We start from the raw sequence: 23,457 nt of genomic DNA, 5'->3' as shown, positions 1-23,457 counted from the left end.
ACTCAATAATAATTTTCTGTATCAGAGATTCTTTCCATATTCCCACTTCTAAGTCAGTTCCTAAACATCTCTGAGATCCTCCCTTCTAAAGAAATTTAGAACTCCCGTGTTTACCCACTGCCCTACTAACCTATATGTTGCTTATTCTAGTGTCAACACATACCATCAGCTACTTCTACAATGGCGTTAAGGAATTAAAAAGCTATTCTTTTATTCTACTGCTCCTTTCCATTGGCCTATAAAAATGCCCTAATCTCTTATCTTTAAAAATACCTTTTCCTGACCTTGTACACTTCTTTAGCTATATTACTTTTCCTTGTTTCCTTCAGAAGCAAGATCTTTTTGCATTTTAAAACTAATTTTTTAATTATGAAAATGATTTTAAATGTGAAAAATCAGAAAATTGATAAGCAAAAGGAAGGAAGTACAAAGATGGACTTTTATTATACTTAGGGATAATCACTTTCGTATATATCCTTCCTTCATTTTTCTACTTGTTTTTACCAAAATATTTACCTTGATATATGTATCTGACAAAGAACTTGTAGCCAGAATATATTAAGAACTCTTACAACTCAAGACGATTAAAATGGAAAGAGATTTGACTGGATATTTCACAAAAGATAGAGAAACAGCCAATACACATATAGAATAATGCTAAATATCATTAGTTGCTATGTAAATGCAAATCAAAACAAGATACTATTACCTACCTACTAGAATCATAAACAGGAAACAACCTACATATTCATCAATAGGTGAGTGGTCAAATTGTGGGATATTGAAAGAATGAAATGATAGTCAGCAATTTACAAACTACTGATACAAGAACAACATGGATGAATCTCAAAAACATTATACTAAGCAAAAGAAGTCTGACAGAAAAGACTACCTGTTGTTTTATTACATTTATATGAAATGCCCACAAATGACAAATTTGTAAAACAGAAAGCAAATCCATGGATATTCATAGGGCCTGAGGATTGAAAGAGGTGATTATTGTCTGCAAAGGGCCATGGGAGAGAAGCTCTATGGAGTGATGGATGCTTCTATTAACTTGATGGCAGTTGTACATTTTACAGATGTACATATATGTCAAAATACACTGAACTATACAATAAAATACACTCATTTTAAGTGCATGTAAATTACATCTCAATAAAATCAGTTACTCCAAAAATGTACCCATAACATCTAAACTTTGAGAAAATTTCTATGTATATATCCCTTCTTTATTCTTCACATTTATTTTTACCAAAATGAGATCATGCTACTCATAGTTTTTATAATAGTATTTTTTTTTTTTGAGACAGAGTTTCGCTCTTGTTGCCCGCCCAAGCTGGAGCGCAATGGCATGATCTTGGCTCACTGCAACCTCCGCCTCCCAGGTTCAAGAGATTCTCCTGCCTCAGACTCCCGAGTAGCTGGGATTACAGGCGCCCACCACCACACCCAGCTAGGTTTTTTATTTTTAGTAGAGACGGGGTTTCACCATGTCGGCCAGATTGGTCTCGAACCCCTGACCTCAGGTGGTCTGCCCACCTCAGCCTCCCAAAGTGCTGGGATTATAGGTGTGAGTCACTGCGCCCGGCCCCTATAACGGTATTTTATAACTATTTTGACTTGATACTAATAAATTACTAAATATTTTGTTTTTCTATGTCACTAAATATTCTTTAATTCTAAAACAGAAATATGACCATTCTAGTTCTGAGTGGCTCCCTGTCCCTTACAAGATTAAGTCTAAGCTCCTTAGTATTAAATCTAAGGACCATCAACATCTGATTCTTTCGTCTTTTCCAGTCCTATCTCCTGGCATTCCTTATGCCTTAACCTTTCTGATTCAGCATTCAACTGCTTGTTCCCTACACAAACCATGCTGTCTCCCCACGACGACTGTGATTATACTAGCTGTCCCAGCTACCTGAATTGCCTTATTCTACTTGCCTAGATAACATGTACTCATAAGACTGAACACATTTGATTTAAAATTATCAATAGGGCTGTTTCCCCACTAGACTGAGCTCAATGAAGATAGAATTGTATCTTATTCAGCTTCGTATCTGGCTATTGGCAGAATGTCTGACCAATAGTACTGAAATATTTATGAATTCAATGAAAGGAAGAGAGGGTAGGAAGTCATCTTTGATGTCTCCTTTACCTTTATTACCCACATAGAGACACTATGTCCTATTAATTTTCTATTTAAATATTTCTATAATCCATGTGCAACTGCTATTCAAAATCTTACATCTGGACAATTACAATAGCCTCCACATTACTCTATGTTTCCACTGACTTTCCACAATGTTATCAAAGTAATTCTTTAAATTAGAAGCCTGTTTATATAGATCTGTTTAAAATTCTTCAGTAGATTCACAATCATGTATAGAATAAATTTCTTGCTTTAAATTTTTTATGAAGTGACCTTTTCCTGTTAAATTTGAGAAACACAAAAATACTAGTAAAATTACCTATTTTATCTAACATCCAGAGATAGCCTTTTTAATAGTTAATTAATTCTTCCAATACCTCGAGATATGTGTGTGCATTTGTATAAATTAATTCATATTTTCCCTGTTCCTATACAATTTCATAATTCATTACTTCCTCCTGTTTTATTGCACTGGCTGGGACTGCCAAAAAATGTTGAATATTAGTGGTGGGTATCTGGAGTTTCTCTTATTCAAGACTTAAATGGCAATGTGTGGGTGTTTCACCATTAGGGAAGATGCTATTGGTTTCTGGTATTATTCTTTTTCTTTTTTTCCCCAAAGTGCTTTGTTATACATCTGCTATTATTTTTGACTATTATCAAGTTAAAACAATGTGCCTGGCTTTCCAAGAATTTTTATCAACAAAGAAAAAGTACTGAAATTTTTTCAGATGCCTTCTCTGCATTAAAATAATCTTAGGGGCCCAGGTGCTGTGGCTCACACCTGTAATCCCAGTACTCTGGGAGGCTGAGATGGAAGGATTGTTTGAGCCTAGGAGTTTGAGACCAGCCTGGGTAACACAGTAAGACCGTGTCTCTGCAAAAAAAAGAAATTAGTCAGGCGTGGAGGTGCACATCTGTAGTCCCAGCTACTCAGGAGGCTGAGGTGGGAGGACTGCTTGAGCCCAGGAAGTCGACGTTGCAGTGAGCCATAATCATGCCACTGCACAGCAGCCTGGGTGACAGAGTGAGACTCTGTCTCAAAACAAGTATCATATGGTTTTCTCCTTTCACCTATTCACATAAGTTAATTCTTTTAAAATATTTAAAATATTTACCAAAGTAATCCACCATAAGATAAATTTAAATTTATTAATGGCCTTCAGGATCTAGACACCATCTCTTTTTTTTTTTTTTTTTTTTCCTGAGACAGAGGCTTGCTCTGTTGCCCAGGCTGGAGTACAGTGGCACAATCTCAGCTCACTACAAGCTCCGCCTCCCCAGGTTCATGCCATTTTCCTGCCTCAGCCTCCCGAGTACGACCATGTCTGGCTAATTTTTTTGTATTTTTAACAAAGATGGGGTTTCACCGTGTTAGCCAGGATGGTCTCGATCTCCTGACCTCATGATCTGCCTGCCTTGGCCTCCCAAAATGCTGGGATTACAGGCGTGAGCCACCGTGCCCGGCCTCTGGACACCATCTTTTAACATTAAGTCCTACTACTTACTTAGCATTCAAGAAATATGCCAGGCTTTCTCTCTCACTACCACCTCTGTACCTTTTGAGAATGGAATACCTTTTTCTCTTTCTTACGCTTCCTGGTAAATTCCCAGTCACCCCTCAAGACTGAGCAAATAAAATGTCCTTCTGTATTTCTTCCTTCTTCCCATAATTGCCCTCATCCTTCCCATCCTCCCAACACAGAATTAGGCATATCTTAGTGCTGTTGGCACTTTTCTCATACTGCCATCATAGCACTTCTCATTAGACTGTAATTGTTTACTCATTGTTCCTCCACAGCAAAAGCCTAATTCAACTTTCACAGGTTGATAAACATCTAGGTTGTTTCCAGTTTCTGACTATTATCTGGTTGCTATGAACATCTGCTTTTAAGCTTTTCTGTGGATACGTTTTCATTTCTCTTGGCTATATACCTACAAGTGAAATGGCTGGGTCACAGTATATAGGTACATTAGCTTTAGCAGATACTGCCAAACATTTTTCCAAAGTGGTAGTACCAACTTCTACTCCACCAGTGAGTAGAGGTTCAGTTGTTCCCTAAGTTCACAAACAATACTGACAGTCTTTTAAATTGTAATCATAGTCATTCTGGTGTCAGTGTAGGGGTATCTCATGTTTTAATTTGCATTTCTCTGTTGGCTAATGATGCCTAATATCTTTTCATTGCTATTGGCCATTTGGATTTCCTCTTTTTTGCGAAATGACTGTTCTTTGTCAATTTTTTTTTAACCAAGTAGTCTTTTTTCTTATTAGTTTCCAAGAGTCTTTTTTTTTTTTTTTTTTTTTTGAGACAGGGTCTCACTCTGTCGCCCAGACTGGAATGCAGTGGTGCAATCTCGGCTCAAAGCAACCTTTGCCTCCTGGGTTCAAGTGATTCTCCTGCCTCAGCCTCCCAAGCAGCTGGTGCACGCCACTACAGCCGGCTAATTTTTGTATTTTTTTAATTTTTAGTAGAGATCAGGTTTCACCATGTTGGCCAGGCTGGTCTTGAACTCCTGACCTCAAATGATCCACCCGCCTTGGCTTTCCAAAATGCTGGGATTACAGGTGTGAGCCTCCCAAAGTGCTGGGATTACAGACTGCACCTAGGCAACAAGAGTTCTTTATATATTTCATGGACAAGTTTTTGTCATATATTTACACACACACACACATATATACAAACACATATATATACTTCAATATCTCAAAATCAAATACCATTTCTCAGTGTGTTGGCTTTCATTTTTACTCTCTTAAAGGTGTTTATAAGTTCATCTAATGAAATCCAAGTTCTAAATTTTCTTTATAAAAGTACTATAATATCTTAGGGCCAGGCGTGGTGGCTCATGCCTGTAATTCCAGCACTTTGGGAGGTTGAGGGGGTGGATCACGAGGTCAGGAGATCAAGACCATCCTGGCTAACACGGTGAAACCCCGTCTCTACTAAAAGTACAAAAAATTAGCCAGGCATGGTGGCAGGCACTTGTAATCCCAGCTACTTGGGAGGCTGAGGCAGGAGAATGGCATGAACCCAGGAGGTGGAGCTTGCACTGAGCCGAGATCGCGCCACTGCACTCCAGGCTGGGCAACATTGCAAGACTCAGTCTCAAAAAAAAAAAGGCACTATAATGTCCAAGAAATTTAGTTTGTGTTTATTAGTAAATATCCTAGATCATCAAAGATTTAATCTAGACCTTAAAATTTGAGGTTTTCATAGGCTTTATTATTATATGGTACCTAATGTTTAACTGGTATTTTAAGCTGTATAAACAAAGAATACTTCTGAATGTTTCACTAAATTTCTTGAGATGTTTTTTTAACTTAACCTCACTAGGCTTCAATATTCAGAGAAACAGGGGAGTTGGACTGGTGACTGCTGATACTTTTTTCCAGCTGTAAAGTAAAGGCAATGGGTCCATTTAACCTTTACCATTTTGTTATCAGATTTAACACTCCTCTCTTTGTTGAGTTCTGACTATGTGCTTTTTTCACAAGTATTATGTACTGAAAGGGCAACTTCACAGTCATGTACACTCCAGGGGAAACCATTCACATTCTATCACTGAAGACACTATAATACTGTAAGGATGTCAAAGCAAACTTTCAGAAAATCTCCTTTATACAGTACTTTTAAAACTGTGAACTATCCTATATTCACATATGTGAATATGTGAACTATCCTAAAACTAATATTCAAAAGTGATTTTTTTAAAAGTCCTTTTTAACAACTTCTTTCTTCCTGAGGCATTTACTCTTTAAGCCACTTCTAGCTCTTTGCTTTTCTCAACTCCTAAAACCCTTTAGGCTAAGTTGTTTCTTTTCTCCCTTCTTTCCACCTTTCCATTGTGTGTGTCAGCTTTTTACAATTGGAACAATTCTGATCTCTCTTGCTTCTCTTACTCTCTTCTTCACCTATTGTTGTATTAGCAAAACAAGGACCCAGTAGCCAGCTGGACAAACCTTCCTCCTAATAGGGACAGGAATGATTATAATGATTTATTTTGTATTCTTCCCAACCGGATTTGAAACCAGCTTCACTTGCCTGTGTGCTCTCAAATATGTTATATTTTTACCAAATATATTGGTACTCGTCTTTTCCTTCTATCCTGGAAGTAAGTCCAGAATTGCTTATGTGTGTGAATAGTATAAGATCAAAGTAATGTTATTTCAATCTCTGTAAGAAAAGTAATTTTCAGAAATTTCAGAACACCATTTAAACCATAAGTAAATATGACAAGTGAGAAAAGTATCTCCCTTGGGGACAATTATGTGCTAATCTACAAAGTACCTTCTAATCTATTTTATAGGTTCTGTAGCTCTAGATGTCCTCCCTCCCCAAGAGCCCATTTTCTGCTCATGTTGGCATTCAATGAAATACACTCACTTGATGGGATTCCAGAATTATTCATTTTAACAATACCAAAATAACTTAAAGTGCTAGAATAATGAAAGACTGTCTACTCCCCAAAACAGGAGAGTTTATTTATAACCTTAAAATCTTAAATTTAAAAGATGTTTCCATAACGGATTAAACACTGAACACTGGTTAGCATCAGAAACAAGAATTTAAGTCATCATGGTAACAATAAAAACCCTCACAGTATATTAAGATTTAATAATTTGAAATGTCTACAGTTTTTATAGGAGGAAAACTTCAAAATACGTAGACATAATAAATCTTAGGAGTTATATAATGCCTGATTATCAGTTATAATTGTATCTCATCAGTATTCACTATCTCAGTTTATAATGTATAATGCTTGAAATTCATAAAACTATACTTAAAACATTTAAAAAAATTGCTCTCTAGTAATTCAAATTATTTGTTACTATCCAAATTTATGATTTTATATAAAAAATTAACTCTCTTCATGGAACAGAGTTCTGACTCTGAAGTAAATTTTTTTTTTTAGGATAAAATGCATGTAGTAAACTTTCTGTCACAATACATTATTAAAATGTGATTAACAGTAATTAATTCAAACACATCTTACAGTCACATTAGTATTTTCCAATAATCCTGCCTTCCTGCCAGTACTAATTACCTTGTCAACATCAACAAGATGTTTAGAATACATACCTCTTGAGCAAGATCTTGTGCGTTGGAGATAAGAGGAAATGGAGGACTGGCCTTGTTCATGTGTACAGTGATGGCATTGTGTATCTTAAATGCATTCTGAAAATCCTTATTTTGAACAAGTTGTAAAAGCAGTGAAATATCCTCCTGGCTCTGAGAATCTACCAAAGTATGTTGGATATGCTTAAGTGAAGAAAACAAGTCTTCTATTTCTAGTAGGAGAAGAAAAAGGTACCCAAAAGTTAATTGTTTCAGTATTAATTCAACATGTATTTTCAGAGAAAATTTCTTTGAACCAGTAAGAATTTAAGTTTTCAGAAAAATACCAAAATCTGCATATATTATTGTCAATCATGGTCATTTTATAGGTTTTTAAGTAAAAACTTTAAAAAAAATTACACGACAGAATAACTTGCATTTTTACAAAGGTGTTTTAATTATAAAACTAATACACATTCACTATAAAAACAAGTGAGGGGAGGAATGCAAAAATTAATAAAGAAATTTAAAACCACCAATAATCCCATCACCTAGAAATATTTTTTTCTTAACATCCTATTTCAACAGTACATTGTAAATGTTTTCCCATATCACTAGTCTTTTTAAATATTTAATAATTCCTGATACTCTATTACATGGCTAAATGATAATTTATAGTAACCATTAAACTAAAGTTCAACATTTAAATTGCTTCTAATTTTTTGCTACTATAAAAACAAGCATTTCAGTACATAATAATCAGTGGTACATATAAATTTGTCTGAGATTCTGATGTCTTCATAAAGTAAGTCCCAGAAATAGAACTTTTAGATAAGATTCTGACATTTTTTAAAAAGTCAAACAGCTTTTCTAGGGAGGCTTTACTAATTTGCATTCCATTAACAATATTTTCAGAAATATTTGATATTATTATTTTTTTAAATCTTCCATTTATTTGACTAGTAAGGAAGCTGAGGTTTATTCATATTTACCAGGCACTTCTTTTGTGGTCTATAAAACGCTAATGAATATGTGAGTTTCCTAAAGTTGTACTGAAAGTTGCGGGTATATGTATGTGTATTGTGTCTGCCTGTTAGTGTACATATATAGCACAAGCATTTTTCTGGAAAATGTTACTCCAAAATGGTTAAGAGGCACTGGTAGACCAGGCACAGTGGCTCACGCCTGTAATCCCAGCACTCTGGGAGGCCCAGGCGGGTAGATCATGAGGTCAGGAGTTCAAGACCAACCTGGCCAAGATGGTGAAACCCCCATCTCTACTAAAAATACAAAAATTAGCCGGGCACAGTGGCGGGCGCCTGTAATCCCAGTTACTCAGGAGGCGAGACAGGAGAATCACTTGAACCCGGGAGGCGGAGGTTGCAGTGAGCCAAGATCACACCACTGCACTCTAGCCTGGGCAACAGAGCAAGACTCCATCTCAAAAAAAAAAAAAAAAAAAAAGCAGCACTGGTAGTCTCTTCCCTGCTCCCAAATAGGCTGTGTGAGCATATGTGTGCTTGCGCATATACTCTGTCATATTTGTTGGGAATCGTTTTCCAGTATTTCCATTTATCTCTCAATTATATTTGCGGTTGTTCTTATTATAGAATTTGTCAACTCTGACCCCCAGCTTTTCCTGTATGATTTCTTTCACTGTTTCTACGCTTATAAACTTCTTGTAGGTCATTAAAAAAAATGTATCTATATTTCTTCTAGCTTCTTATAATTTCTACTTTATTTAACTTCTATTTAAGTTTAATTCATCTAGAATTTATTTTGGCATACATCTGAAAAAATTTAACTTTATTTTTCTTCCAATTAACCAATGATTCTGGTACCATTTATTAAATAATCATTCCTGGCCAGGCGCAGTGGCTCAGGTCTGTAATCCCAGCACTTGGGGAAGCTGAAGCGGGTGGATTGCTTGAGTCCAGGAGGTCGAGACCAGCCTGGGCAACATGGTGAAGCCCCGTCTCTACTAAAAAATTACAAAAAATGTCTAGGCACAGCGGCTCACACCTGTGTTCCCAGCACTTTGGGAGGCTGAGGTGGACAGACTACTTGAGTTCAGCAGTTTGAGACCAGCCTGGGCAACACGGTGAGACCCTGTCTTTTTTTAAAATAACAATAATTTTTAAAAATACAAAATATTAGCCAGGCCATTGTGGTATGCACCTTAGTCCCAGCTACTCATGAGGCTGAGGTGGGAGAATCCACTGGGGCCATGATCACTATACTGCACTCTAGCCTGGAAAACTGAGTGAGACCTCATCAAATAATCATTCCTTTTCCACTGATTTATAATGCCACTAAATTCTTACACATATCAGAGTCTGTCTTTATTTCACTGGTCTATCAGAACTATACTGTTTTATTAGAGTAGCATTATAAAGTCTGTTCATATTAATATGACAAGTACCTGATCTTTCTTTAAGTTTCTTGACTATTGTAAATTGGTTATAAGTCACTTTTTTCAAGTTACCTCCCATTTCCTCTTTCCTAGTCTTCCAAAAAGAAAAGTCCTATTGAGATTTTGACTAAAATTAAACCTGTAAATGAGTCTAGGAAAAACTTAAGAGCACATACTAGGACTTATACAGTCAAAGACATAGTATAAAAAAGACATGGAGGCCGGGCACAGTGGCTCAGGCCTGTAATCCCAGCACTTTGGGAGGCTGAGCCAGGCGGATCATGAGGTCAGGAGATTGAGACTATCCTGGCTAACATGGTGAAACCCCGTCTCTACTAAAAATACAAAAAAATTAGCTGGGTGTGGTGGTGGGCGCCTGTAGTCCCAGCTACTCGGGAGGCTGAGGCAGGAGAATGGCGTGAACCCGGGAAGTGGAGCTTGCAGTGAGCCGAGATAGTGTCACTGCACTACAGCCTGGGTGACAGAGCAAGACTCCGTCTCAAACAAACAAACAAACAAACAAAAAAACCAAAAAGACATGGAAAAAAATCTTCCCAATGTGCCTTTTTGTCAGCTCTCTTCTTATAAGGTCTGCAGAAACACCACTGACTCTTATTTACCTTGTATCCCACAATTCGAAGAGCAGTTAAATTTTTAAATAGATTTTAACAGCTCTTTGGTTGATTCTTGAGGTTCCCTATCTTTCCTGCCCCAAATCAAAACAACTTGAGTCTTCCTTTTAAACATATATATATTTAGTCTTCCTTATTTTATATATACAGTTGTCCCTTGGTATCAGTGGGAGATTGGTTCCAAGACCTCCCACAGATAGCAAAATTTGCAGATGCTCAAGTCCCTTATATAAAATGGTGTAGTATTTGCATATAAGGTATACACATCCCCCGGTTACCTAAAATCAGCTCTAGATTACTTATAATACTTAATATAATGTAAATAGCTGTTATATTGTATTGTTCAGAGAATAATGACAGGAAAAAAAGTCTTTTTTATAAAGACTTATAAGGTTTAAAAGTCGGCCACATGCAATGGTGGCTCATGCCTGTAATCCCAGCACTTTGAGAGGCTGAGGCAGGTGGATCACATGAAGTCAGGAGTCTGAGACCAGGCTGGCCAACATGATGAAACTCCATTTCTACTTAAAAAAGTACAAAAATTAGCCAGGTATGGTGGCGTGCTCTTGTAGTCCCAGCTACTTGGGAGGCTGAGGCAGGAGAATCACTTGAACCAGGTGGCGGAGGTTGCAGTGACCCAGTATCATGCCACTGCACTCTAGCCTGGATGACAGAGCGAGACCCTGTTTAAAAAAAAAAAAAAAAAGGAAACAAAGAAAATAAAACTTTTTTCCTTGTCATTATTCTCTAAACATACATATATGTATGGTCATCAGTAGTTTAAAATGAAGAAAAATTTGGCAAAAAATTTAAAAGTCAAAACTGTCATTAGAATGACATAAGAAGCAGCTGTAGCCCAGAGCTAGATAAGAGTTAAGGGATAGCCAGAATTTAACCATAAGCTAATATTAAGAATAGATAGAAAGAATATAAAATGTCAGATTCCATCACATACAATGAGGTTACCAAAGAATTCCCTAAGAGATTAAAGAATTCAACAGCCTTAAAGTATCTTAAAAGCAAAATAGGAAAACATTTAAATATCTTACAAGAAAAAGAAATTATAAAAGCAACAGAGCAGTTAAGCTTTGTATAAGCTACAATCTTATGGGGACTAGACTTCTCTGAGTAGACAATTAAATTACTGTTTAATTAAAACAATTTTCTTTGTAGAGATGGAGTCTATAACTCCTGGCATCAAGAAATCTTCCTGCCTCGTCCTCCCAAAGCGCTAGGATTACAGGTGTGAGCCATACTTTCAAGGCCTTTAGTAATTGTTAAAAGGGCCTCATGGCCGGGAGCAATGGGTCATGCCTGTAATCCCAGAACTTTGGGAGGCTCAGGAGGACAGATCACTTGAGGTCAGGAGTTCGAGACCAGTCTGGCGAACATGGTAAAACCCCAACTCTACTAAAAATACAAATAAATTAGGGGGGCATGGTGGTGCATGCCTAAAGTACCAGCTACTTGGGAGGCTGAGGCAGGAGAATCGCTTGAACCTCGGAGGCGGAAGTTGCAGTGAGCCAAGATCGCACCACTGTACTCCAGCCTGGTGACAGAGTGAGACTCCGTCTCAAAGAAAAATGAAAGAAAAAAAAAGGGCCCCAGCATGGCTGTTAGGGTATTGTGAAAGACTGAGAGCCTCAGATTTCACCACTGACTGAAATCAACAAGCAGCCTTAGACAGCCCAGAAGGTAACTGTATCCCTACTGGGTCTCTTCAACCTCAGGGGAATTTAAATTTTTTAAAGCCAAGGAGTTTCTGCATAATCTCTCTTATGAACCAAAGCCACTCAAAAGGATACTAAAATACTGACATTATTTTGAAAATTACCTGTACTTCTACCTTTTGGCTGTAACTACTGGTATTATTTTGCTATGCCATGTAGCCTTTCAAACTTCTAAAATGCTGGTCTAACCATATAGATGACACTGTAAATGTTGTTTTGCAACCTGTTTTCCAATTCCTTAGAATAAATTTCTAGGATAAAATTATTAATCAGATAATAAAAACATTTAACACTTTGATACATACTGCCAAGCTGCCTTCTGGATTTGTACCAATTCATATCCCTATCAGCAATGCACATGAATGTCTGTTTTCACGAACACACACCAATTTAAGAATCATCAATCTTTTAATTTTTGGTGATCTGGTATGATTGAACATATTTTTACAAGTTATAGCCATTTGAATTTCTTCTTTCATCCATTTTATCTTTTGCCCATTTTTCTACTAGAGTGCTTTTTATAACTAGAATTTAACTGATATCCCTGTAGTCTTAACTATAACATACTTAATACAATTTCATCCTTTTTTCTTATAGCAGAACAATGGCTTTTAATCCAATATATTTCTGAAAAAAAGCTAAGGAAATGTAAAAGACCTATTTTGCCACAATTCTAATTTAATCATAACCAGAATCTCCAGTGCCTTTTTTTTTTTTTTTTGGAGACAGGGTTTCGCTCTGTCACCCTGCTAGAGTTCAGGGGTGTGAACGTGGCTCACTGCAGCCTTGAGCTCCTGGGCTCAAGTGATCCTTCCCACCTCACCCTACCCAGTAGCTGGGACTACAGGTGTATAACACCACACCCGACTAATTTTTTTGCATTTTTTGTAGAGACAAGATTTCACTGTCGCTCAAGCTGGTCTCGAACTCCTGGACTCAAGTGATTCACCCACCTTGGCCTCCCAAAGTGCTGAGATTATAGGCGTGAGCCACCACACCCAGCCATAAAGGGTACATTTTTAAAAGCACTTCACAAACATGTATTAACTCAAGAACATTTTCTTTTTTCTTTTTTGAGACCAGGTCTCTCTCTGTCACCAGGCTGGAGTACAGTGGCGCAACCAGAATCCACTGCAGCCTCGACTTCTCCGGTTCCAGTGATCCTCCCACCTAGCCTCCAAGTAGCTAGGACCACAGTTGCATTCCACTACATCTGGCTATTTTTGTATTTTTTTGGTAGAGATGGAGTTTTGCCAGGTTGCCCAGGCTGATCTACAACTCCTGAGCTCAAGCGATCCACCCACCTCGGCCTCCCAAAGTGCTAGGATTATAGGCATGAACCACCACGCTTGGCTAAGAACAGTTAATTTTCCACCCACTCAAAGAAAAGTTCCATTCTTTCATGGATATATCTGTTACTTAAAACAAAAATCCACCTAAGTTTTTCAACATTCTATACAATTCTGCAGGGAATTTTAAAAATCCATTCAGATGTAACTAAATCAGTCCTGTCAAGTACACTCTTCCATAATAAAGATAAAGACACAGAGACAACAAAGAGAGGACAGAGGACAGAAAGAAGAAATTCCTTTCCCCAATCCCAGACAGACAACAGACACAAGAAGGAACCATACGGACAGAGAAATAAAGAGAGAAATGAAGAACCATAAGGCTAGTGAGAAAGTGACATATGTGCTAGGTTGGGAGTGGACAAGGAAGTAAGTACTTAAGGCAGGATGGAGGCAAGAGAAGGTAGAGGCAGGCATAGCAAATCTAGCTTTGGTAATAAATTCAAGCCTGTAACAAATTTCCTACAAGGAATTTCTTTATATCTAGTTTAAATTATTTGCCCTGTAGTTGGACCTATTTCCTCTTATCTGATTTTTCAGTAGAAATTAAGTTCCCATCTTCTCTAATATTTCATGCAACACTTAACTCTTGATTATTTAAAAGAGAGAATATATTATTCTAAAGTGAGAAAATTCACTTACATTTGGCTTTGGGATACAACTAATCAGATAAATACAAACATACACATTGGTCCACAAATCCACCCTTGTAAACTCTGTCCTCCCTCCTTGCCCTCTCCTGGCAGTCTAAAAGGTAAAAGAATGAAGACTGTGAAATAGGCAACAGAAAGCAATCACCAAGAGTTACTTTATCAGAAAATCCTACTTTCCAATGCCTAGAACTGTGGGTAGCTATGCGAAAATTTTTTGGTTATAAGGGTAAACATTAAAATTACCTAAGGAGGCCGGGTGCAGTGGCTCATGCCTGTAATCCCAGCACTTCGGGAGGCCGGGGCAGGTGGATCACGAGATCAGGAGATCGAGACCATCCAGCCTAACAAGGTGAAACCCTGTCTCTACGAAAAATACAAAAATATTAGCCGGGCATGGTGGCGGGCACCTGTAGTCCCAGCTACTCGGGAGGCTGAGGCAAGAGAATGGCGTGAACCCGGGAGGCGGAGCTTGCAGTGAGCCGAGATCGTGCCACTGCACTTCAGCCTGGGTGACAGAGCGAGACTCCGTCTCAAAAAGAGAAAAATTACCCAAGGAATCTCCATCTGGATTGGCATCATTTATTTTTATATATTACTCTCATTTGCCCCATATTAAAACAGATAGCTTCTAGGGACCTATATCCAGCATTAAGCTTCTCCACTTCATCGTGTAATTCCGATTCTTTTAACCTGTCCTCAGAAATTTCAACTCCAACCAACTTCATGACTTTTTTCTGAAACTTTTAAGATTTCTTTTCCTCTAAACTGAAGGGTAAAATATGATACTCAGATGGGGAACTTAATATTACTAAGTGGGAGGAAATAACATCAGTTTCCAGGATATCTACCTGTGGAATTAAAATTGCGGTGGCTCATGCCTGTAATCCTAACACTTTGGAAGGCCAAGGTGGGAGGATCGCCTGAGGCCAGGAGGTCAAGACCAGCCTGGGCAACATAGTGAGACCCCATCTCTACAAAAAAATATAAATTAAAAAAAATTTTTTTTAACCTAGATGAATGGAAAAACAAAATGTGGTATATTGGTACAGTGGAATATTAATTCATCCATAAAAAAGAAATGAAGTACTGATTCATGCTACAATATGGATGAACCCGGAAAACATAATGGTAAGTGAAAAGAGACCAGTCACAAAAGAGCCTATGTTATGTAATTTCATTCATATAAAATGTCTAGAATAAGCAAATCCAAAAAGACAAAGTATATTCGTGGTTGTCAGGGGCCAGGTGGTGGAGAGAATAGGGAGTGACCATTAATGGGTACATATCTTGGAATTATATAGTAGTGATGGCTGCACAACCTTGGTTTTTTTGTTTGTTTGTTTGTTTGTTTAGCACTGCAGCCTCAATCTCCTGGGCTCAAAAAATCCTCCTGCCTCAGCCTCCCTAGTAGCTGGGACTACAGAAGCATGCCACCATGCCCAGTTGATTTGTGTGTGTGTGTTTTGTGTTTGTTTGTTTGTTTTAAGAGACAGGGTCTATGTTGCCCAAGCTGGTCTCAAACTCCTGGGCTCAAGAGATCCTCCTGCCTCTGCCTCCAAAGATGCTACTAATACAGGCGTGAACCACCATGCCTGCCTGCACAACCTTGTGAGTATACTAAAAACTAATGAATTCTACAGTTTAAAAGACAAAATTTTATGGTATGTGAATTATATCTTAATAAAGCTGTTATTTTAAAAATGAAATAATAAATCAGTGGTTAAGATCCACAAATTAATTTTATGGACTACAGGGTTAGATGATCTCTCTGTAGCTTCTGGTTCTCACAAAAATTAAATTTCATTCAAACCTGTAGTGTGCCACTGACTCAAATGCTTTTTCCATTTGTTCCTCAAGAAAATCCTGAAACTGAGGCTCAGAAAAATTAAGTAACATGCCCAACGTTAATAGCAATTCAGTGACTTAAAAAGTATTTAAACTCAGTTTTGACTCTAATATCCCTGCACTTTCCAACGTGCAGCAACCTCATACATTTCTGAATATGCCGTAAGATAACAAAGCAAATCTCTGCAGGCAGAAATAAGTTTTAAAATCTACTACTGATTAATAAGTGGAATGAAGTTTTAACGTATTGTGTCAAAGACTGAATGATGTAGCAGTTACTTTTCTATAGAATTATGTGTATTTAATAAACAAAATTTACATGACTATACATATACTCTAATGAATTTTTACATCTTTAGGTCTAATTTTAGCAACTTGACTAAATCACAGAATTCTCAAATGATCCCAACACCTCAAACATTAAATCTAGTGACAACAGATTTAATTATTTCAATTCCAGGAAGGTAAAAAAATTCCCTGAAGGAATGGCTAATAACATTTATTTGGAAATATCTATAACAACAGCTAAAAAAAATTTGATAGTAAAAATAATTAACTTCTCAGAAGCAGGCTGAACTAAAGTTCAGGATTTACTGGCACTGGGATTTTGTCTGTTGGCTTGAAATACATTTTATCTTAAAGCCAACCTTTAAAAAAGTTTACAATCACACAAAATTCCAGTATGCCCCATGAACAATCAAAAGTCAGTTAAATGCCAGAGCTTTTAACAGAAATGTGAAAGAGCTATTTTACTTTAAAATGTCAATAATCTTTTGACCTAATAGTTTGAACATCCAGAGACATCTGGCAAAAAATATGCAGACACTAATTAAGACTGAAACATGCTATTAATTCTATGAAAATATTTTATTCCTTAGCTTTATTCATCCCAGTTTCTTCCCCGTGGTGTGTTTTTCCTTCTTCACACTGATAGTATCTCAAAGATTAGAAAGCCCCTAATCACAAATTCCAGGAGTCTTTTTATTAACCACTAAACAGCTTACCACAGATATATATGGGTGTGTGTGTTCCCTTTCCTGACACTGCTTCAAAGACAACAATTTTATAGTCACATATATGATAGACGGCAGTCATCCCTAGTTTGTTCCCTTTAAGTACTCTATCTATATATTTCCTTGTCCACATCCCTGGCCCAAAATTACTTATCTGAGAACACAAAAACAGTGAAATCTATAATATAGAAATATATGAAAATTACCCTACTCTAGCTTAACCTGCTCTAACCTGCATTATTTTCTTTTCTGAAGATTTCTCTCACAAGGTAGTTTGCTCTGATTATGAAAGAGAACAAAGACAATAATATTTGTAACAAAGCAAGCTTTAAAAACTAATGCCAATTTTAAGGAAAGCCTCCCTAATACCAAAATTTTTATCATTTATAATACTAATTATTCATTTGAAATCTAGTTCCCATATCACTATTTTTTATCTTTCAAAAAAATTCTAACTGCTTTTAAATAAGAAAATTCAGTTCATCCTTTCTGAGTATTTTCTGTCAATTCCATCCCTGCACTTTTATTATCATACATTGTCAAATTTACAAATACTTTTCATTAAAAACCACCCAATTACTTAATCTTGCCAATCACATTTTTGATTCTTAAAAGAATACTTTGTCTACTCACAGATAAATGATGATGTATTATTTAGAAACTGAAGGCTTCCTCTCAAAGAAATAAATCAGTTGCCCATTCTTCCCTCATTTCAAACAAGATTGCTGTGAAAAAGGCTGAGACGTTGTCTCCTGTCATACGGGCGGGTATTAATCAAATACTAGCAAGGAGACACACACAATGTTCAGGGAGTACTTCTCTTACAGTTTGATGTGTTAGCAGATTATGAACAAGAAAAAAAGTTTGGCAAAAAGCTATTACACTTCATTTTAAACAAAAACTTAAAAACCTGAGGCTATGACGGACAAAAGCAAACTATACCTTATGCTAATTTCTCATGATTCTTACATAACAGATATCTGTGTTGACTATATTAACATAAAATATATCATTTATTTCTCAAAATACATCTTCTCCTGTCCAAGAAATGAATTACAAATACCTGTTATGACATTTCAAATTACTTTAAAATAAAATATATAAAACTGCCTTAAATTCAAGGACCACACATAGGTACTTTTAAAAACTATAGCAGATTACACATTGGAATAGAGGTATCCTTTAATCTGAATTTGTTAAAAAAAAGTCAGCAATAGAACATACAAACAGAAACAGGAAAAAGGAAAAAAAAAATTTCAAGAGAAATGATGTCCAATTTTCTGTGCTTAGGCAAAACAAACAAAACCATAAACTCACAAATCTTCTCTTACTAAGTGAAGCTGGCTGAAGCTATATTTGTTTCTTCACTGTGATTACATGAATATTACCTATCAGATGGATACTTACACCTGATTCTAAGTAAATCAAATGGACAAATACATTAATCTTATGGGAATGTAAACAGAAAAACAGAAGAATCAATCCAGGTTGGCACTGGATATAACAAACTTTCTCCAATAAAATATTTTCAGAATATTTTAATAAATAAATAATAATAGAGTGGTGGGAAATGAAGGCTAGTAAGAAGCAATCAGGAATGAAGTATTTTTACTCTAATAAAACCCTCAGGAAAAAAGAGCATAAAATTCCTTCACATAAATGTATTAAAAAAATATGTAATCTTTTAGCTTTCACTGTAATTAAAATATCTGAAGGCAGGAATTTAGCAGACTTCACTATGACTAAAAACATATCTATGATTTCTTAAAACACAGAGAAGCATGTACATATGAAATGTGGATCCTGAATAAAAATTTATAACAAAGAAAAGAAGATGACGTGATGTAGTAGAAACTGCTCCAGACTTGAGACGGGCGCAGTGGCTCACACCTGTAATCCCAGCACTTTGGGAGGCTGAGGAGGGCAGATCACGAAGTCAGGAGTTGAAGACCAGCCTGACCAACCTGGTGAAACCCTGTCTCTACTAAAAATACAAAAATTAGCCAGGTGTGGTGGCACATGCCTGTAATCCCAGCCACTCGGAAGGCTGAGGCAGGAGAATTGTTTGAACCTGGGAAGGCGGAGGTTGCAGTGAGCTGAGAATGCACCACTGCACTCCAGCCTGGGCAACAGAGCAAGACTCCACTTCAAAAAGAAAAGAAATTGCTCCAGACTTGGAATAAAGAGACTTAATGAGGAACAAATCTGGCATATACATGGTACCTTTGGCCAAATTACAAAAAGGTGCTCTATTCTGGGTAGCCACAGCTCTGGCCTGGTGAGTGAAGTGCAGGCTGGATCCTGGTTTCCATTCAAACCTTCCATTTTGTGCAGTACATCAACATCCGATCTGGCAAATTCAAACTTGGCTCTACCACTGGTGTCTTTAACTAAGGTTCAATTTCTTTATCTCCAAAATGGAGATTACAGAGTACTGTTAACAGGATTATTTTATTACATGAAACAATGTTTGCTAAAACACTTAGTACAGGCTCAACAGATCCTTAAATGAATGGTAAAATGACGACAACGACAATAAAACCTTTCTCCTCCTACAAAAAAGTAGAAATATATCTTTTTTCGCACCTAAAACATAGAAAATCACCAAAAAATAAAATGCTCCCCTAACACTAGTTCAGTGAGCACCTGGGTGTATGTGCACGTGCAAGAAGGGCAGGCAGTAAATTCAATGATTAAATATTCTAAGTTTCGAAACATGCATTTGATATCAATGTCTCTTGTAGATTCACTATGCCTAGTAACATTCTAACAGCTAGGAGAAGTCTTGTGATAAGAAGCTATTTAATTTATTTAGCCCAGAGTGCTCAAAATCCATTTGGTCACAGAATTCTTTTGGTTTGGTTGTATCTACTTATATCTCATAGGACTTTTTTGTTTTGTTTTTTTCCCCACAGAACAGAATTTGGGGATATAGAAAATACCACTATTTTATGTTTATGATACCATATGAACAATACCAGTTCTTCTTATTGACAATCATTAATTTAAAAAATCAAAGAATTTAAACTGTAGTTACTAATTTCATTACTATTTTACAAACTTGAAGGAAATCAGAAATTCAAAATCTGAAAATTGTTTTTTAGTATTTTGCATAAAGTTTGTGAGTTTGATATAAAAGGTAAATTTCAAGGCTTTAAATGTTAGGGCCCATGAAAACTCTTTAATATCTAAAAAACACATTATAGTGACTGAACATTTAAACCACATGCTTTTAGTTCTATGTTGGTAATAGTAAATAATAGCTATATGGCGTTTCTAAGAAAACAAAAGATCTTGGTCTGGAATTCAAACTGTCATTACTTACATTCTGTTAAACCCTCTTCCTTCCCATATACGTTAAAAGGCACAGATAAATTAAAGCAAAATGTTTTCTATTATCCCTCTATTTTTACTTACCTAATATTTTCACAGCATAATGAGGACTTTCTAAGATAATTCCTTCCTCTGTATCAAACATAGGGTTATCTATTCCGGTCTTTGGAGGAATTTGGGCTAGTTTCTTAAGTCTCATGGAAGAATTAAGGTCAAGTTCTTGCTTTTTCCCTTCTTCCTCTCTCCTACGCCTCATGTCCTCCTGTTGTTGCCGAATACGCTCCAACTGTGCACTTCGACGTATTGGCATCATCCTGGTGCCCAAATCTCCAGGGCAGTCAACAGCCATCTCTCGGTGCTTCTGATGTTCCTCTGGTGATGCAAGATCAACATTTTTTACTTCGCTGTCTGATTCCTCTGTAACATGCCCATTCATATGGGATGTTGTCATGGTTATCTATAAAAACCTGTACCACTTTTTATGAATCAATTTTTCCTATAAGCCAATTCTCTTGATTCTGTAGTATAAAATCCATGTTACTTCAAAAAAAAAAAAAAAAAAAAGACCAAAAAAACTTCTCACATCACATAATAATGCTATGAAAAAGTATCCATGAAGGAAATCTAAGGGGAAAGATGGGGGAAAAAAAAGTATAAGAATTACAATATAAAAGCAGGTTTTTACATAGCCCACTTCTAAATCTCCATACAACACAGAAAAAAATAAGTATATAATATTATTTTGCTATGTAGATTAAGTACTTTCACTTTACAGATAATGGTGAGCAAACCAAGATTCCCCCTCTCCCCCAAAAAGTCCCTTTCCAAGAATGTGAAACATACTATTCAATTTTAAAGCTAAGAAAAATGATATACAGTACTGGAAAGTTTAGAAAAGTAGGAAAGTAAAAAAATTTGGGGTACTAGTTTGGTACAGAACACGTTGCTGGCTTCAAACATAAAAGGTGTTTTAATCATCTTTTAGTAGTTGTCTCAACACGGTACTTTATGCTCAACAATTAACATGAGATTGAAATAACTTATTAGTTAACTGCTAAAGAAATTGATGAACAATCAACCGATTTGGCATATAGCAGCCTTGTTTGTACCTTACTTGAAATACAAGCAGTATTCTGGGGGATAATTAATTCATTTTTAGGAGTTTTTGAGATGAAGAACATGCCCAACGAATAAGAAACTTCAATTGGCAGCTGAGGCAGCTACAAGACAAAACTACATTGAAACAAGGATTACATGGGTTATCAGTCTTTATAATTGATCCCATTTAAAAAAAAAAAAAAAAAAAAAGAATTGGACCGGATGCAGTGGCTCATGCCTGTAATCCCAGCACTTTGGGAGGCCAAGGCAGATGGATCACCTGAGGTCGGGAGTTCGAGACTAGCCTGGCCAACATGGTGAAACTCCGTCTCTACTAAGAAAAACACAAAAATTAGCCAGGCATGGTGGCGGGCGCCTGTAATCCCAGCTACTCAGAAGGCTGAGGCAGGAGAATCGCTTGAACCCAGGAGGCAGAGGCAGCAGTGAGCTGAGATCACACTATTGCACTCTAGCATGGGTGACAGAGCGAGACTCCATCTCGGGGGGGGGGGGAAAAAAAGAATTGGGGTTAACGATACAAGAATTACAAGGATTCATTTAGAGAAAATGGTAGTATCTGTTGCCAAAAACTTTTGAGAGTCATACTGTACAGCAAAAAGATAACAGTAAGCAGGGAGATAAGAAAACTGAACTTTCAATCCTCTAGTGTTATGATTTAAGACCAGTCATTTTCTCTTTGACTCTCAGATTCACTTGGAAGCTTTATTTATAGGATTGACTGTTCTGAGTTTCACATGAGCTAATGTATACTTACATTGATTACCAGTATTAACTTGATTTTCCTATTTTAAAAATCTTTCAACATATTTTAGAAAATAAAAATATTTTACCAGATAACTCTGGCTTTTCATTGAGCTATTTCTCAGGCATACATAGGCAGGTTGTTTACATATGTGTAAACCCACACATTAAATCTAATTAACCTTTTTTCACTCAAGAGCAATAATATTTACAATAATAAACCTACAACCTCCTTGAGTTGGGTATCACTTAAGTAAACAGGTTGGTTAGAGCACAATGCCAACTAAGCAAAAGCCAGGTTTTCAGATAATATTCCTAATACCAGCCAATCCTTTCTCAAACATCTTCGGTCATAATGCAAACAGGGACAGAAGACAAAATGCTTAATACAAACTCAACTAGGCTATCAGGAAAACCCCTAGTCCAACAATCAGGAAAATGGATGCCAGTTACATGAGTCAATTATTAAAACTACATTTGCACAAAATTTTTGGTAGATTTTTCTGTCTTTCATCCAAAGTTTGTCTTCTGTGATCTACACGTAAGTACCTTATTTACCATTAGATTGCCTTCTTTTTCATTAACATGACAGCTATTTGATTTATGTTAGGCAATTCTTAAGTTATGTTAGGCACTGATTACATGCAAATGCAAATTCAGCTTTTTAAATGTTTTCCTTACAAGTAAGCAGAAAAACTGTGTAGGAGTTACTACAGTGCTATGTTTAACTTTAAAAATCCAGGAGTGTACATATTTTCAGAAAATTAAAACTCTCAACCCTCTCTATAATAATTACTGGATATTAAAAATCAAATTTAATATTAAATGATATGTTTTTAACTTATATATATATAAATTATGATCTGAAATTTAAAACTCAGCTTAAAAGCTCTACATCTGTGTCCATACTCACTACCCTATGAGGGAAAATTAGAAGTCATGCAAGAGAGACCGGGCCAGATCATTCAAGGTCAAAATTCTCATGCTTGTACAATTTATTATCATACTTGTATATCTGGATCCAATTTTTGCTCTCAGAAAAATTTCTATAACCTGGTAGTAATCTGCTTTAAATTTGATTTTGGTTATCTCCCCAGGAATGTTCAGTCTCCTGGGAGAGAAAGCAAAGAAAATAAATGATTATTTTTCCTCAAACTCCTCAACAGATTCTAAATTTGTTAGAGAGAGGGGTCATGTCTTACTTTTACAGCTCCAGTGCTTAGCCTAATACATATCATAAGAAATGTCCAATAAACATCTGTTCAACTCAACTTGGAATGTCACAGACAATGAACTATAAAACTTGGTCTGTGGTAAAAGGTGATAGGAAACACTAAAAACATCAGGATACATTTCTTTGAGCTGGATTTCAAAGGGTAACTAAAAATTAGCCAGACAGCAGAAAGGTCTATTC

General features: G+C 36.4%; 1 protein-coding gene across 8 annotated transcripts in view; it reads right to left on the bottom strand.

Moving 5' to 3' along the window:
* The window catches only part of PALS1 (protein associated with LIN7 1, MAGUK p55 family member), a 93,547-nt gene that overhangs the window by 33,085 nt on the left and 37,005 nt on the right, over positions 1–23,457 (bottom strand). For 4 of the 8 annotated variants that reach the window (XM_005561550.4, XM_005561551.4, XM_015454326.3 and 1 more), the window contains 2 exons: positions 20,268–20,807; positions 7,240–7,448 (listed from right to left, as the gene is read on the bottom strand). In XM_005561550.4, the coding sequence (XP_005561607.3) occupies positions 7,240–7,448; positions 20,268–20,634 (576 nt within the window). In that variant the 5' untranslated portion in view covers positions 20,635–20,807. The remainder of the gene's footprint in view (positions 1–7,239; positions 7,449–20,267; positions 20,808–23,457) is intronic. The other 4 variants (XM_005561552.4, XM_015454329.3, XM_015454327.3 and 1 more) reach the window with 1 other exon arrangement.

Source organism: Macaca fascicularis, chromosome 7 (assembly GCF_037993035.2).
Source record: "Macaca fascicularis isolate 582-1 chromosome 7, T2T-MFA8v1.1".
Lineage (NCBI taxonomy): Eukaryota > Metazoa > Chordata > Mammalia > Primates > Cercopithecidae > Macaca > Macaca fascicularis.
The sequence above is the reverse complement of the archived record's forward strand: the minus strand, read 5'-3'. Positions and strand labels throughout refer to the sequence as shown.